The sequence below is a fragment of the Myxocyprinus asiaticus genome, chromosome 19, assembly GCF_019703515.2.
Source record: "Myxocyprinus asiaticus isolate MX2 ecotype Aquarium Trade chromosome 19, UBuf_Myxa_2, whole genome shotgun sequence".
NCBI classification, from domain to species: Eukaryota; Metazoa; Chordata; class Actinopteri; order Cypriniformes; family Catostomidae; genus Myxocyprinus; species Myxocyprinus asiaticus.
In genome coordinates this window covers 37,317,974-37,336,559 of record NC_059362.1, presented here as the reverse complement: position 1 = coordinate 37,336,559, position 18,586 = coordinate 37,317,974, and the positions used below count along the sequence as shown (strand labels likewise).

At 35.4% G+C, this 18,586-nt stretch overlaps 1 protein-coding gene across 1 annotated transcript in view; it reads right to left on the bottom strand.

Moving 5' to 3' along the window:
• LOC127410102 (EH domain-containing protein 3-like) overlaps positions 1–14,172 on the bottom strand; it is a 40,892-nt gene extending 26,720 nt beyond the window's left edge. The window contains exons 1-3 of the mRNA XM_051645164.1: positions 13,421–14,172; positions 6,738–6,914; positions 3,444–3,541 (exon numbers count right to left, since the gene is read on the bottom strand). Of these exons, the coding sequence (XP_051501124.1) occupies positions 3,444–3,541; positions 6,738–6,914; positions 13,421–13,647 (502 nt within the window). The 5' untranslated portion in view covers positions 13,648–14,172. The remainder of the gene's footprint in view (positions 1–3,443; positions 3,542–6,737; positions 6,915–13,420) is intronic.
• Between the last annotated feature and the right edge of the window lie 4,414 nt (positions 14,173–18,586).

Below are 18,586 nucleotides of genomic sequence, written 5' to 3'. Positions count from 1 at the left end.
ATACTTAGATTCAGTCTTAAAATCAGAAGAAAGATTGCTAATCTGCTCAAGACTAATGCTTTAAAAGTACTAGAAAGTATTTTGATGTAAAGGTTTCATTAGTTGGTGCAAAACCACTTGCTTTTATCACATATGTTCATGTGTGAAAACACTCCAAATGGCTCAATCCACTATGCAAAGACAGCTTTAAAAACTTACAAGTAAAGAATTTGCTTTGATCGATAGCTCAGTAAAGCTAGTACAATAAATGCACAGGCTAAAAGACACAGAATTACGATAGTAATTACTGTCACTCTAAACCCTTTTTGCACCAGGTGTATAGTGCTTTTAACAGACAGTGGTAGTATTTGGGAAACCAGTTTGGAAACAATGACTTTTTTCAGTTCTGTTTGGTGCCACTAGTGGTGCAAATATTACTGTACACACTTCATCTTTAAACTTCTGTTATGCTATAAGCGATAAAGCAGGGCAGGTAGCTTTCTACAGAGGCTCCAATATCAGGGCTGATTTTACTGTCAAATTAAAATGCCTGCCTTTGAGGCTACATTTACAACTTTCAGGGCAGGCATGAGTTTAATGTTCTCTGAAATCCCATCTATGACCTTGGGAAGCCTGGCTCTTGGCTCTGGCCTCAGAAACGTGAGTGTCTATAATCCCAGAGTTGTATCAGTTCAGTCTGTGAGGCTAAGTGTGGTGGGAGGGGTGTCACTGGGTAAAAAGAAAAGTGCTGATGCCAGGAAACTCAGTGGTAATTCTACAGGCCTTTTCTGAATGAGAGATGAAGTAACCATGTGATAAGCAAGCATGTTGTTACAGGGAGCTTGTAGACAGTTGTGATATAATCAACACAGTGAAAAGTTACTATACATCAATTGTCAACTTTGTGCATTGTGGAGCATCGGTGGTGCAAGGAAAGAGATCTGACAATATTAAACTTGTGGTATGAAAAAATATTTAGGCTATTTAAAGGTTAGCCTGCCTTGTGACATAACATCAAGATCAGGAAAAATACTTCTTATTGTCACAGAAAATTAAAGCCAGATAAATACTCTTGCATTACGTTAAAACATCTGTGCCAATAAACCAGATATTAATCAGGTAGCAACAAGATCTTACATGTTGACAGTTTAACTAACTTGCAAAGTGAAATTCTTTTCAAACTGTTCTGCCATGACAGTAGCTGACCTGAAATAAAGTGCAAAAGTGCCCGCCACATTTTCAGCCGCCTGGGTTCCGGAAGTATTCATTTTCCCATTCATTTTTTCCACAGATTTTTCATAAAATCCTTCATAAAAGAGTTCTAAGCCATGAACCAAACCAATCAGCTCAGAGGTGTATCACAACATTACAAACTTTCATTTGAAGCAAAAAAGTACTGGGAAATCAGACAAAAAGATTAAGGTACAAGACTGTGAATGAGGGTACGAACTACAATCCCATGACGCATTGTGGATGATGTAATCGAATAAAAAAATGATGGAAATATAAAAAACTATTGATTTAAGGTTGTTGATTATAAGTATGGAAACAATTTATTTTAGGTTTACTGAAAATATTCCGATATAAAAATATGTTTCAGGGTGTTGGACGACTGACTCGACTGCATCATTCAAGGTGTGTCATGGAAGTGTGCGCTTGCTGCTGGACTTGTTTAGCAGGTTTTGTTGGCCACTGTTGGTGGATCTTTCTCTGCTGGACCATGGGTAATGTAGTTGCGCAATTAATCACGATTTTTAAACAATGAAGTTGAAATAATGCGGACTGATGGCTTCATCAAAGGCAATACCATCGATGAACAACCTCAGTTCATGGTAGGTCTGTCTTTAAACGTTAATAAGTTATCGTTGTGTAGCTCAGTGAGTATTGACGCTAACTACCACCACTGGTGTCGTGAGTTCGAATCCAGGGTGTTCTGAGTGACTCCAGCCAGGTCTCCTAAGCAACCAAATTGGCCCAGTTGCTAGGGAGGATAGAGTCACTTGGGGTAACCTCCTTGTGGTCATGATTAGTAGTTCTCGCTCTCAATGGGGCGCGTGGTAAGTTGTGCGTGGATCGCGAAGAGTAGCATGAGCCTCCAAAAATGGGATTTTTACTTCTTGAGCCAGACTGTTGTGCTCTATAGAAAACTGACTGCAAAAGAAGACATTTTATGCTAATGCCTGCTATAGCATCCCTTGTGGCAACACTGAAAGTGCAACATGTATTTGCATAAAGTTTTGAATGGTGCTGACATATTTCAAAATGCTACAATGCAGGAAATCAAGCTTGTGTGGCTAGAAGTGTTTGAATTCACAAACTAGAGTAGAGTAGTACAGCTTTAAAGGAATAGTTCATTAAAATATTAATTTGTGTTCTTTTGAAAAAAGACAGTCATAAACATCTGGGATGGCATCAGGGGAAGTGAATAATGATAGAATTTTCATTTTTGGGTGAACTATTCCTTTAACAGGTTTACATCATTTTTAGCAGTACCTTGATGTCCTTGAAGATAAGAGAGCAGACAACACAGCTATCTCTGAATTCACTACTCTACCCTACTACAATTGCATTTACATTGTTAGATCACATGATCTTACACTGGTAATACTGTATTGTAGGTTCTTAAGAACACATAAAGGGTTTGGGCTAGGATAGAAATTGTTTCTACCACCACCAACACATTTGCATGTCTTTCATGTTTATTGTTTACTATTTGCAAACTATGAAGCCTGTTGCCTTGACTTTTGAATCTGTCCTTATGGTTTATGAACTAAAAAAATGTCCTTTATGTTGATCAAGACTCATCTCTCATCATGTTCCAAGACTTTCAACACATCACAATTAAAAGCAGATTGACTGTAGTTACACAATACACCACCACACACATAGATGCTTTTCATGAGAAAAACACATAATAATTTACAATGAAAAATTATATTCCTTTTTCCTGTAGTGGGATAAAGTCAAGTTAGAATTTCCTAATGCAAATTGTTTTCCATTGATGCCACAAAGAGCAAGAACTTGCATTCAGTTTGAAGTAGTAGATCACTCATGAAAACCTTAACACTACATTATACTTTCAAAACATTATGTCACTTAAAGAGATATTGTTGAATTCTAAAGCCTAAACCATTTATCTAACTATCTAAACTATGGTGTGAATTAAGACACCCTAAACGTAAAACGTTACCATTTCATCAGATTTATCATTGCCTGTAGAATCTTATTAACAAAATGCACTGCTGAAAGAGGACATACACACCCATACATTTAAGGGTTTAAAATAAAGGTGTGCCCCATTCTAGTAAATTATATTTGAGGTGTTTTGAAAAAAGCAAACAAGAGACTCCACACCCAAGGTTAAGGATGTGCCTAAATGCATCTCGTCCCATATTCATCAGCTCCTGGTTTGGTTATTTTCTTCTCTTCACACGTTTATGCATTTTGGCAGGCTGTTACTGTACCTCTGCTGATCCTTTGTTTCTCTCCACTCAGGATTCCTGGAGTGTCAATCACACTGATGCTCTCCAGAACAGGGTTGGGCAGCTGGGCACACACAAATCTGTGGGTGAACCCAAACAAACCAGAGTCAATCATCGCAGAACTCCAACTAGCACGTAGACTGACATACTAACCTTTCACTTGCTTTATGCTTTACTATTTAGGATGAGATTTACTTATTTTCTTTGCAGAGAGTGTCAAGAACTACATTGAAATTATATTTGATAAGACTGTCAATTCCTTGATTCTTGGTCACATATTGGGAAATATATCTTTATACTGGTAGATCGATTTTAACAAAAATTATTGGCCAATACTGATATCAATTGTTTTTTTTACCACTACCTTATTTTGCCATCAGATCATTGTTTTGCTCAGAAATTATGTTTTACAAATGTATAAAGAGGTACAAAATCTTTTTATTGTTCTAAATAATGGACTGGATCTTTGAACAAATTACAGGCCAAATTTTCTTAAGAGACAACCAATGGAGATAAATAAATATAAAAAGATTAAAAAAAAAAAAAAAAAATATATATATATATATATATATATATATATATATATATATATATATATATATATATATATATATACATAATAATGTACTAAATATCAAAGCATGACTATTGATGGGATTTTTTTATTTTATTATTTTGTACTTATAAAACATTTTTGCACTTCTGTTTTTGCAGTTCAAAATAATTCAATGAATCACAAACTCACTTTAAATGTTTGTACTGTATATAATAGAACATCACAATTTCATATTATGCAGATGTTGAGCAATTCCACGGAAATGTCAACCACATCATGGAAAAATAAAAAGTTACCCAAGGAACAAAACACCCATTTACTGTAAGTTCTATGGTAGATAATGGATAATGCCATACACACCGCTAGTGGGCGCCGCTTGCTTACACAATCCTGACTGAAGCGCTGACTGAATCACTGAAAACAGTTTGTTTTTAAGACCATATTGCAATTTCAATCTTAACTCAATCGCGCAGCCTTCATGGATACCATACTAATGCCAAAGTTTGCTGGTTTTAAAGCATTTTGGATGGTTTTACCTCATCATGTATAGGTAAGTGTTGCTTTCACAACTGTCATGACGTCTTTTCCTCATTAATGTGCGGCTATCATTATTTCTGGATTTTTAACAAAGTGTGATGATAATTAATTATAAATAACCATTGTTTTTTATATTGTTTATTCCAGATGGTTTATATTTGGTCAATAATTGCCCGATAAATATCGGCAGCCGATACATCGGTGCATCCCTAGTAGATATGTTGGCCTATGGTGTACTCATACAGTGAACATGACATACAGAAATAAAGCAGAGTGACATTAATCATAATTTTGTTACTTTCTACTCTTCTAGATTCACAAAGCTGGACATTAAAATTTTTTAAATGTTTATAACGTGAGAGGCTTTCAGAGCAAGCCAAAAACTAGTATGCATGGGTTTTGTGGCTTACAGTGTGTGAACTAGGCCCAGAAAAGTGTGGCTAGACAGACTTTGTTTTCCTATTGTTGTTTACTCTCCTCTAGAAAATTTCTAGTAGAAAACATTGGACACAAAACAACTTAAAGCAGAGAAAAGCACATTAAAAAATTTCCACAAGACCACACATCAAGTATAATATCTAGCAGTTTAGGCTAAATATGAAAGTTTTAAGCAGGAGATTTCAATTTAATATGGGAAACTACTCAAAATGCCGCCTTATACAGTATAAGCGTCAAACAGATGATTTATTTAATCTACGAAACATCAAGTCTAGTAACTTTTTAACATCTAATCACAAAATGCTATTTTTCAGGCATTAATCATTTCATTTGTAATTCAGTCCAGAGGTTTACACCACACAGACTTGTGTAAAGCATAAGATGCCGCTATTTGTGGCTTCATAAATGATGGTCATTCTAAAAATAAATCCGAAAACCAGGGCAGTTGTCTCAAGCATTTCAAATGACATAAACCTACAGCTAAACAGAGTGTATGACAAGTAAATATCTCATGAGCATTTTTTTTTTTCATTTTATTTATGTGCCAATACTAAACAAAGTGGAGGGGGAAAAATGCATTTCTTGGTGCATGTTTCTGCTCTTCTGGCAGTGCATGAGAAGTAATAATTTCAGCAAATATGCAAGCTATTGCAAAAGGCAGATTTTGCTGGGATTGTTGATTTGCACAAAAAACTGCACTGCCTGCCAAACCCTGTCTAATAACTGCAGTACAGACCACCTGCAAAAATAATCACATGCATAAAGCATGCAATTGTGTCGTTAGGATGTTTTATGTAGGACCGTCACTCCTACAAACTAAGGCAACATTCACACAGTCAGTGTTTGGGACAACCATATTTACTAGCAGGCATGACTCTCACATTTTCCTGTACATAAAACACCTTACAGTAGCGGATGGAAAATTGTCTGTATAATTGAGCATACAAAGTCAAGCCCCTTTTCTATTTTTGGGAAAACCAGTAATGAACATTAAATATTAAAGATGGTGACTTTCAAAGCACTGAAAAGAATTATAACTACTGAAACAACATTTTTAATAAACAAGCCCTTATTTAATAAACAAACTAATGGGAGCAGCTCCAGTGGAAGACAGCAAATGGATCTAACCCCTTTAGATGACGTTACCGGAACCCCACATAAAAAAAGAATCAAAGTGGCTATAAAATGTATGATGTGACAGACAACTAGTTGTCCACTGCAATTCCGACCACACAGCACAGGTTAACTGAACTGAATCTCAAAATTTGTTTGTAAGTCCTGAAAAATAAAGGGAGACACTTCGGTTATAGAATGCTGTTGTCACTCTCATTCAAAGCCGAACTGTGTGTGAACAGAACTGTTACTATTCAACAGGACTGACAACCATTTTTTGTAAATGCAAGACTTTTATTGTTGTGTATCTTGCTGATAGTGAATGACAGCATGTTCATGGTTTAATATGAGGGTAAGCTTGTTAGCCGACAGGAGGTAAGGAGTGGATCAGCCAACATGAGGAAACTCAATCAAGAGAAGGAATGTAGCCCCAGCCCCCTCTGTGATGTCATAATGAGCCAGGAAAACCATGTTACTATAAATCTGCAACCCAGAACTTTTAACATTTGTTTGAACCGTGTCCTAGCTATGAAGGCCTACCATGGGATATTGTAAACTCTGGAGACAGTATTCCACTTCTAGAAACATGAGATCTTAAATAAAATGTGCTGTTTTATTATTTGTGATCCCACCTGTTAAGAAAGGCATTGCCAAAGGCATTGAGTTTCCGAAAGGGTTTTTTGGGGTCCACCACCAGTGCGTTTCCTGGAATTTGTCCCTCCATGGTGCCATGCATCACTGCTATGAAGGAGTCAGTCGTGGGTTCTGGACCAATCCGCATACCAGGGAAGTCCTGCTCCAGGAGATATCTAAAAAGAGAGATGCTCTAGAATTAAACACCTTTTGCTGTACATTATTCTGTCAAAAATGTTATTGATCTGAGACATTCTTATTAGAGATGGACCGATATATCTGTTTTACAGATTAGTCTGTGCCTATAGTTGCTTTTTTTGGGAACTATCGGTTATCAGTAAAAATGTATGCCGATAGTTCCTCTGTGTTCTTCTGTGGCCGGCGGTGAAAGATTTTACAGTTAGAACGGCTTGGTTCTATAAAATAACAGCTGCCTCTAGAGGTGAAATAAAAACAACCATGTAAGAATTTGGTGTTTCTAAATCTTTCATCTTTGATAATATTCATCCAGATTTTTCAGGGTTGTGGACTCGAGTGGAATAACTTGGACTTGATTTGGACTTGAGTCACAAATTTGATGACTTGCGACCCGACTCGACATAAGAAGATTTGTGACTAGACTTAGGCTTTGACAGCAATGACTTGGACTCAAACCCTTTGACTTGGAAATAACTTCTACCTTCTAAAACCAAAGATCAGAGTTGTACATTTAAAAATGTACAGCAAATCAATTATTCATTTCCCCAATAAACAATTCATTTGATTTTCAAATCTGCATTTCCATGGTCCACATTCAACCACTCAGAAAACCAACCAATCAACTTCCACGAGAGTAGGAACAAGTTTGAAGATTGCACATTCAAGGACAACAGTCAAAATTATACCACAGGTAATTTTATTTGGATTTAAAGAATACAATATCGAAGGCAACAAAAGGATTGCAACATGTAGAACCTGTGGTTCAAAAATTACAGACACTATATCAACAACATCCAATTTTGTGAGGCATCTGAAAACCCACAGACAGAGGTAAATTGAGATTGTTAACTGTTACACGTCATCTATGGTTCAGTATCATTTAACTTTTTGGGTTTGCTGGGTTAGCTAGCTAGCTACCTTGTTCCACAGAGCTCAGTGCACTGCAACTACAGTTTTGGTGTGAATTATTTTGGTCTCATAGCTGAAACCAGCTAAAAGATGCACTGTGGACCAACGAAGGTAGGAATGCCACCCGTCCCATAAAATACGGGATCATCCAGTATCGAATCAATCCGGGATTTGATTTGTCCTGTATTTAGCTAAATTATTCATTAATTTAACATTAAGAAGGAAATTTTGCCCACGTTGTGTAAAATTTCCCAATTTCCCAATTCCCCATCTAAAAAGTCCAAACATTGTGCTAAAATATACTGATACTGTGGAGGGTGTGGTAAGGGACCATCTGAAAAGTCCACACATTGTGCTAAAACATGCTAATACTGTGAAGGGTGTAATTACTATAGTAATTATTACTCATAAACTAATTTGTGCAAAAAGCACTAATGACTTGTTTAAGACTTGACACTTAAAGTTGAGGACTTAGGACAGCAGTCACCAATTAGCGGACCACGGTCTGGGTCCGGACCACGGTCTGGGTCCGGACCCCGGCTTGGTTCCATTCGGACCGCAACACATCATGACATCGGCTGCCCCATCTCACAGTTTCTGCACTTTAAGTGATCAGCGCGGCAAAACAACGGAGCTGTGTACAGCGCAAGTGCTCGGGAGTAGATAGCACTTATCTTTCAGAGCTGTATCCTCAAAAATGTTTCTCTATTACACAACATGCTTCATTTATACCCTTTTGCAGATGCGGTTATTTTAACGACAGTAATAGGAAGCAAGTTTTATTCCAGGATAACCTTGTACGTGGATCGGTAATGATATGGGGGTGCTTCAGCAAGGCTGGAATTGGGCAGATTCGTCTTTGTGAAGTATGCATGAATCAAGCCACGTACAAGGTTATTCTGGAAGAATCCTTCTGCTCTGACAATGTTCCCCGACTCTGAGGACTGGTTTTTCCTGTAGGAAAATGCTCCATGCCACACAGCCAAGTCAATCAAGGTGTGGTTGGAGGACCACCGGATCAAGACCCTGTCATGGCCAGCCCAATCTCCAGACCTGAACCCCACTGAAAACCTCTGGAATGTGATCAAGAGGAAGATGGATGGCCACAAGCCATCAGACAAAGCCAAGCTGCTTGAATTTTTGCACCAGCAGTGGCATAAAGTCCCCCAACAGCAATGTGAAAGACTGTTAGAGAGCATGCCAAGATGCATGAAAGTTGTGAATGAAAATCAGGGTTTTTCCACCAAATACTATTGATTTCTGAACTCTTCCTAAGTTAAAACATTAGTATTGTGTTGTTTAAAAATGAATATGAACTTGTTTTCTTTGCATTATTCCAGGTCTGAAAACACTGCATCTTTTTTGTTATGTCATTTTCTGCAAATAAATGCTCTAAATGACAATATTTTTATTTGGAATTTGGGAGAAATGTTGTCAGTACTTTGTAGAATAAAACAAAAATATTCATTTTACTCAAACACATACCAATAAATAGTAAATCAAGAGAAACTGATAATTTTGCAGTGGTCTCTTAATTTTTCCAGAACTGTATATACATAAAACCTTCATCTGGTGAATATATAGGCTATAAAAGGCTTAATTTAATAAATACCTAATACAGAGCATTGTAAGGGAGTAAAGTCTCTGTTTTCATTTCAGAAGTAAGAACACATTTGTGTGTTTCAGATTTGTTTATATTTAAAAGTCCCTGCGTTATAATCATATTACCTTTTTTTACTGTTAATATTGGGATTTTGGTTGAAAAATAAACTGCATCTGGGATTTTATTAATTTTGGACTCTTGTAGCTTTATGTCTGTACCTGTCATAGAAAGACTATTAATAATTTAAAAAAAAGCTTTTCCACCTACTTCGTTATTGGTATCTGCAAAATACATATAACTCGTCGACCTCTAATTCTTATGGCATATTGAAATTCCTTTTACTGGACATGTTCAGAACTGAGTACATACTGCATAGTATACTTGTGCACACTATGTAATTCAAAAAATGCATATACTTGGTGTATATCATGTAAATGCCTGGGATTAATGGTATATTTGGTCATTTAATTTAATCATTAGTAATTTCTGATAATAAGTAGTAATTTGGTAATTAATTTTTGGTGAAGAATTTATGCCCAATAAGCATAAAAAACGGAAGGGCGCAAATAATTACTTTTTGCAAACAAGTTTCTGTAACACTCATGTATGTTGTTGATCTGACAGTTAAATCCTGTCCCAAATGCATGTCATTAGTTGAGCCAATGTTGCTATGTTGAGCCACAAATGGATTATTTGTAGTTGTCTCTGCATATTTTTTTTTGTTATTGCACCTAGAGAATAAATATGCTACATAATTAAAGGACTGTATATCCACACTTTGGCATATAGCCCTGTTACTGACGCCTCAGTAACATGTAACAAGTAACATGATTCAGATGTTTTCTGCTTTTAAAGGAACACTGCCTTTAACATCACACTCTGATGGAGAATGTGAGTCTACTAGGATAATATTTACTCTTCTCAGCACAGAGCCATCCAAACAGACCCTGCTGTGAACATGTGACTGCAATGGAATACAATACAGGTCAAAATGACACTTTAAATAACTACAGGACATTCAGCCTCAACTGGGAACTTATTAGCTGCAGCTTATGGCCATAATACAAGAGTGTTAACAGAGAATAGCTTTTGTATTACAGTATGTGACCAACGATTCAATGTAAAGCATGAAACTTCCCTGAGATTATAATGAAGTGTTTCATGGGCTTTCTTACTTTCAGAAAAAATCCAGAAAGAAAGTTGAGCCTATTTTCTTTCATAGTTATATGTTCAGTCAGCAGAACAGACAGTGTGTCCACTGAGGCTCTCATGACCCTTATGAATAATGCACAGGACGAAAAAGAGCCAGAGTGAAAACACGGCGGTGAATGTATTACTGCCATACAGGACAATACCTCACTCCCTCATTTAAAACACAAGAGTGGGTGAAAATACTGCTCTGTTATTCTTAAAATCCCAAATAATGTGCTTACATAAAGTACAGTGAATGACATTCAATTCATGACAGTAATCAATCTGAAAAATGCTGAAATTGGACAATTATGTTTCTGTAACCAGTTTGTATTACAAATATTTGTACTAAAAATTATTTGCGCAGAATGGGTAGCAGTTGCATGTTAACTGTATTTTGGTAGCTGTATGTTCTCTGTCCTTATATGAAACTACAGTAGCTAGCTTGTTTTAACCTTTTCAATGTATATTTCATTTGTCAATTTTTTTTATTTATCTTCTGATAAATTCATTGTAATTCATTGTTTTTATTTATTCCTAATTGTTCACCTCCATCCTTCAAAAGGACACTGTCCTCTTGCCAGGCTGCCACTGTATATATAAACTTAATTTGGGCTTTGAAAAAGTTGACTACTTCTTCATAAAAAAATAAAAAATAAATAAACACTAACATAGTCAAATAAAATGGACAAGCTCTTGGCAAACGATTCTTGCTTCATGAAAATGTTGAAGTTTCAAAAAAACTCACCACTGCCCTGGATACAATGTAAGGTCAAATCTAGTGTCTTGTCACTCAGAAGATTGACAAATTCAAATATTTACAGACTTACAAACACTTGATTGCAAAGTGTAAACTTTTTGCAATGTATTTAACTTATCATCAACAGTTTAGTATTTAAAATCTTGGAATAACAGACCCCAACAATGCTTCTTAAACTTCTAATAAGGATCACCAATATATCTTAATCCACATTTACATCTCTTAACTTTTCTGCATTCTGGAACCCATTAGTGAGAAGTTACCATGGCAATGGTGGAGTCTGGGGAAGTCTCTGCTTGTTGCCCAGTGATTCTTTGTATTTTACTGCCTGTCATTTTGGACCAAAGCAGACCTGCAAGGCTTGAATCACCCATCAGACAACCATCACACCACAGGGACATGGTGTCATATAGACAAGTCTGTTTACAAGGTAACCGTCTCTGTCAAAGCTAAAATTAAGATCCCATTTTGAGAACTCATGTTTAGTATGGTGTTAAGATCAGAAATGAAGATCTCAGAACTCTTTTGGCTTAAACTCAAGGTAAGTTGGCCAAATCTCTCAAGTCATCGGAGGGCTTGACAATTTTTTGAACAAAGTTTTTAATCTATTTGCCAACTTGCCATTTTCCAACTGCAGTCCACAGTCTAAAGATAATTATACTAGTATTCATGGAGCAAACAGAGCAATCCATCTTTATAAAGACATGTGGTCATACCACTGTCCTCCTTGTGCACTAACAGGTCAGAGAGCCATTAATGAATCCTATATACCATTGTAAGGAATTTGACATAGAACTTTCAAAACTGGTATTGGATGTTACATATGTGAGTTCTACAGTAATTCAAACCAATTCAAAATATTGAACAGGGTGTGGTTGAGATGACTATTTGAATAAATCATAGTTGGGAAATATTGTCAGATTTACAGAAATGCTCTATTGAGCTTTTTACAGTCCTAAAAAAATATTTTGCCATAACTATGTCACAAATATAATTAGGTAACACTTTAAAATAAGGTTCAATTTGTTAACATTAGTTAACTATTTGTTAACATGAATAACAAAGAACAATATTTTTAAAGCACTTGTTAATCTTGGTTAATGTTAATTTCAACATTTACTAATACATTTTTACAATTAAAAGTTACTATTTAAAAGTACCATTAGTTAATGCAAGACAAACTAACAATGTTTTTATCAATTAACATAAACCAAGTGTAATAAAAGCTGTTTAAAAATATGAATCGTTTGTTCATAATACCAAATGCATTAACTAATGTTAAAAAATGAAACCTTATTGTAAAGTGTTACATTTTATTACATTTTCTTTGTTAATTTTCCCCAAACAGTAGTATCGCTTTATAATAATGCTAATTTTTTTTTACATTAATAAACAAAATTACACTAAATAATTATCTGTAAACACAGTACTAAATATATATCCAAATGATTAGAAATGTGATTCAACATTAATTCATTTTTGGGTCTCAAAATGTAATTTAAACCTGGAAATAAACATATTTAATTAGTGAACATTTACAATTTAAAGCCAAGTAATACATTGTCACTAATATAATTAGTGACATTGACCAGGTTAACTCCATTGCACCAAAGGTCAGATTTTTTTGCTTCCACTGAATAACACAAGATGCTCTCTGAATCATTCTCAGATCATGCTGGGATAACCTGAATCATCAGGTTTTGCACAAACCTGCATAGTCCATGCCAGCTCCAGTGCATGCTGTCATTGAAACAAAAGGGGGGCCTACAATGTGCTAAAACATCCTCAAATGTGCATAAAGATATATATAAAATGGGGGAAATTGTATTAAATTAGAAAAATGCTAAATAGAAGCATTTTCACTAGTGCTCTCACACTTTGACCCAACTGTATCATGTTAATGTAGGACATATTTATTCAAGTTATTATTACCCAAAACAGTTTTCTGACTGGTCTGCCTGTAGCAGTCAGAACACCAGCACCTATTTCACTGGGGCCAAAACATACAAGGTTCAGCCTACCTTATGAAGCTGGTTTTGCCAGTGGAATACTGTCCCACCAGGAGAACCATGGGCTTATTGTCAAAGTCTGCATCCTCCAAGGCGGGTGAGTGAAACTCGTGGAATTTGTAGTGTTCCTCCAGTGGAAGCAGTTTGGTTTTGTAGAGCTTCTTGAGTCCTTCACTGACAGTCTGGAAGACTTCTGGATCCTTCTTCCTTCTGTCATCGGTACCCAACCAGCTGAACATGATGCTACTCAAGTATAGGCAACTTTATATTATATTTCTGTTTTTATTTTAGAAATGCACAAACGAATTGGAGAATTGTAGTGTATACAGATGAACGACGCTGGAGATGATAGTGCAAAACTGAATTTTGCTGACGTCGATTTATTTTAGAGTCCAACTATTATACTGACATTCTTCATTGAAAAGGTTCCCGCGTCTCTAGGCCATTCACGACACAAAATGCACAGACGAATAGAGCATAACTGCAAAATATGATGTATTACAGAATATTCTGCTTATGTTATAGTCAAAAACATGGCCAAAATAGGCAGCCGAAATATCATTCAGTCTTTGTTGTTGGAATAAAACCTTGCGCCTCTAGATGATGCAATGTATCATCTTGTATTGTGCAACAAACACACGCGATACAATGTCACTATTTTGAAAGAGAAAAGAAAACAACAGCCAAATCCTGAAGTAGAGAAGATTCTCCCACGATGACAGGCTTCCACATGTACTGCAGCAGATTTAAATGCCAGTGCGCTGAAGAAACCCGACACTGGTGGAAATGCCCCACTGCTGGCAAAGCCCCACCCAGCACTCGAGAGCTCAAGTCCGTGAAGGCAGCGCCATTGTGGCGGATGGTGATGGTTGGTACTGCCGCTCCACCGCTTCTTTCTACCAGAGAGGTTATGCAGCTGAGATTTTTAATTTACATAATTATAGTGACTGATTAAAGATAAAGTGCAAGTGTTTTATTTTTAATATATTATTATTTTTATTCATAATATTTACACACTGATATATATTCATTCTACATATAATATAATGAAATATTGTGTTAAAAAAGTATGAATAAAAGTATAAATAATGTGTAAATAAAAGCAACAATCTATGGGAAACGCCTATGTATCTTATTCGCATATCTGATTTGAATAAAAGATGAAAATAACATAATAATAATAATAATAAGATATTAATAAAATACTTGTACAATTAATATGATATATACACTACCGGTCAAAAGTTTGGAAATACTTATTCTTTATTATAATTGTTTTTCCTTCACATTTTAGAATAATAGTAAAGTCATCAAAACTATGGAATAACATAAATGGAACAATGGGAATTATGTTGTGACTAAACAAAATCCAAAATAAATCAAAACTGTGTTATATTTTAGCATCTTCAAAGTAGTCACCCTTTACCTAGAATTTGCAGACATGTACTCTTGACATTTTCTCAACCAACTTCTTGAGGTATCACCCTGGGATGCTTTTTAAACAGTATTGAAGGAGTTCCCATCTATGTTGGGCACTTATTGGCTGCTTTTCTTTATTATTTGGTCCAAGTCATCAATTTCAAAAACCTTTTTTTAAATTAAATGTTAGTTTTATAATGAAATAAATTAATATGGTGGCACAATTATATTTTTGTCTACAAAGCCCATTAAAACATTTAAGCATACGCCTTCAGATCAAAAGATTTTTAAGATCATGAGAAACATTTCAGTCAAGTGTTTCAAAACTTTTGACCAGTAGTGTATATGTATAAATAATACTACAAATAATATTTATACATTTTTATATCATAATAATTCCATGTATAATATAATATAATAATGTCATGATTATATTAATAATTATATTATATTTTTATAACAATATTATGTGTTATTAAGTATTGATAAAAGTATTAAGAACAATGTGCTAATAAAGTCAACAATATAAGATCGACCTATATCTCTTATTCATATACTGTAAACCCATAGTGGTTAAGAAATGCCAGCGATTAATTTGCCGTTCAACTCCACCTGGTGGTAAGAGTGTGTAGCGCAACAAACCCAAACAAAGACGGGACTTAGTGCTCAGTCTAGTGTTAACTTTATAACTGTGCCTGTGAAGATTCTCATTTATCCAGGTCATCACATAAAAACATGTGAATTTCAGTCGCTACAACTGGATTTTTTCCCCCGTTTTGTTTTTTTGTTTGATGATGTTTCACCAGTCATCTAAATGTTTTTTTGTTGTTGTTGTTTTTTTGTTTTTTGCTGTATAAACTTACCATAGCAGCCTATGATATATAAGAACACTGCTTGAATAATAAGAATGCCACTTTGCACTATTGCTTCTGCACAACTTTATAATTACTAGGCTATATTACTAATACTCTATTATTACATCATAAACACATATTATACATATTAATATTAGTACATAAATATTAATATTATACATATGAATGCATATTACCACAAATAGCTAGTACTTGTACAAATAAGACCAATTATAATTTTTACTCTGCACTGCTGATACACTGTTGCACAATCACTTGTCACTCTTCACTTGTCACTTTGTTACTAAGCACAGGCTTCAGATATATTATTTTCGCAATGTATAGGCCCTCCTGTGTGTACAATATGGAGAACTGCACAGTTTTAATAATTTTCTTTTCTGTAAATTACCAGTCCCGGTAAAACAGAACTTTGTTCCGCTGTATATGGTAATCTGTGTATCTTCCGTTCATTCCATTTCCGTTTTGAAATCAAAAAACAAATAACGGAATTTTTTTCCCGTTTTTCTGAACATGTAAAACACAAACATACACAAATTGATTCATTTTTTAAAAAGTAGAATTCTAGCCTTTTTCTATTTTTTGTTTCTCATTCTCCCTTCTCAAAACTAAAATGGAAGAAAAAAAATAAAATAAAAAACTCCTATTTTTAATTTACATAACTCTTCTCATCAACGCTTACAAAAGTCACCAGCAGGGGGAGTAAAGATAAGAGACCTTATATATATTTTACATGGGGTAAGAGGATGTGACTATTCAGATTAGTGCCCGACACAGATATTATTTGCCGATATTAGCCTTTCACAGATATATCGGTATTGGTGTATATGTTTTCCGATATGCGCAGATATGAAAACTTTTTTTTCAGAACATATAATACAGAAAATAATTGTATGTGATATTTAGGCAAAAGCCTAAACTTTTTCTGAATGAACGGGCAAAACCCAGAAAGTGTTACAATTACCACCGGTCTCCCTATAGCAAATTCTTTTGGAGTAATTGGAATTTTTAATTTTGATAAAGAGTGTGAATAATTTAACAAAAACCAGTAATGTACTAAAATTATATTATCAGAGAAACATTTATCAAAAAATAACGGCCTGGGTTTAAAATATACTTATTATTCCAAATGTATCATCTGTGGGGAAAAGTTGTGCTTATAAATTAAAGACCAAGAGAGGAGCATTTCATGTTTTTAATGAAAGTAATTTATTTGATAATTTCGTTATTGTTTGCTTCAATGTCGAATTAACGTGTCAATCAAGTCAATCTTTGAAACAACAGTGCCACCTTGAGGAACAAAAAGCATGTAGCCCATGACATACTGTAGGGCCTGCATGCGTAACACATAAATTATATTCCCAGTTGCAGCGCTGAAAGTTAATACGATAGAGGACTAATTTGTATAAGCCCTAAGCACGAAAAAACAAAACAGAAAATAGAACAATAAGTAAAACAATAGATGTGTTGTGATAGTCAACTTACATAGATACGAAATAATGTGATTTTATATCAAAATAACGTGATGAAATATGATTTATGGACGCGCAAACATTATAGGCCTACTACACACTCTTGGGTCGCTAGCGAGCCTATACAATTTTTGTAAAAAAAAAAAAAAAAAACGTGGTTAGAAAATAATGTATATTTTGCAATTGCATTTTTACATTAAATTATTCAGAACAGATAGACTGTGGAATAGGCTACTGAAGTGTTGTGAGGTAGAGGGGGTGGAATGAGGTCCAGGAGTCATGATAAAAGTCCGCCCCGTAAATCGAGTCCCCATGGGGGTAACCCTTTGTAATGCCTGAGCAAAAACCTATCATGTTACTGTGGTAGCATGTCATTGAAGTCTAGGCTAACTGAAAAACACAAACAATGACACATCTTTAATTTCACAGTCTACAACTTCAGTTATATATCTTTATGTGTAACATCTGATTTAAAAGACAATGAATGTCGTATTTACATAGTTAAAACTGCATCATAAAGTGAATTTGTAAGATTTTTAATCAGGCACTGAATAGAGTACCCATTACTAGCTCTTTGAGCCAATGGAATCACAGTGATACCATATGGGGACTCGATTTACCAGGTGGACCCAATTTATCATGACACCTGGTCGCTAACGATCTGAGTTAATGCAAGGGATAAAACAAGTTCGGTGATACAAAGAGATAGTATAATTGCAATCACTATCCACTCCACACTGTGGGTCATGCTGGGTTGCGCAGCTTCACACATTTTGAGAGATGTTGTTAGGTGACAGCTAATTTAAAGTAAGTAGACTCTGGGGACATTTTGCGTGCATATGTGAGGGGAATCAACAGGCTATTTCTAAAACAGTCTAGACTCTTAGTCCAGTTGTTGGATGAGAGAGAGAGAGAGTGAGAATATGTAGTGAGAGAATATGTACAGTAGTTGAAATAAAATTTTAGCAGCCAATCGAACACTTTCCCTGTGTCCGAAACCGCGTACTGTCACAGTATGTACTGTATTTGATGAGAAATGTACTTCTCGGCTGGCAAAACAGTATGCTCTTTAGGTATGCAAGAGGCAGTATGAATAGAATTCGAATATACTAACATCCGGGAACGTACGCATGGTCCCGTGACCAGTAGATATGACTTGACAACAACAAACATGAAAATAATCCACTCAAGTTCGGTTAAACAAGCGCCAAATAAGCACAATGAGCAACGTTCTTTGTGTATACAGCACTTACTGTTGAAAACAGCCTTCCACCCTGTGGTTCTCCACCATTTGTTTTTAATCCAGCGTTTGAATGTGATGTCTCCTCAGCTCCCGATGCATTGTGGGATAGAAAAGTGTTCAACCCATCCAGGGGCGGATTTAGGCATGGGCGACATGGGCAGTTGCCCGGTCA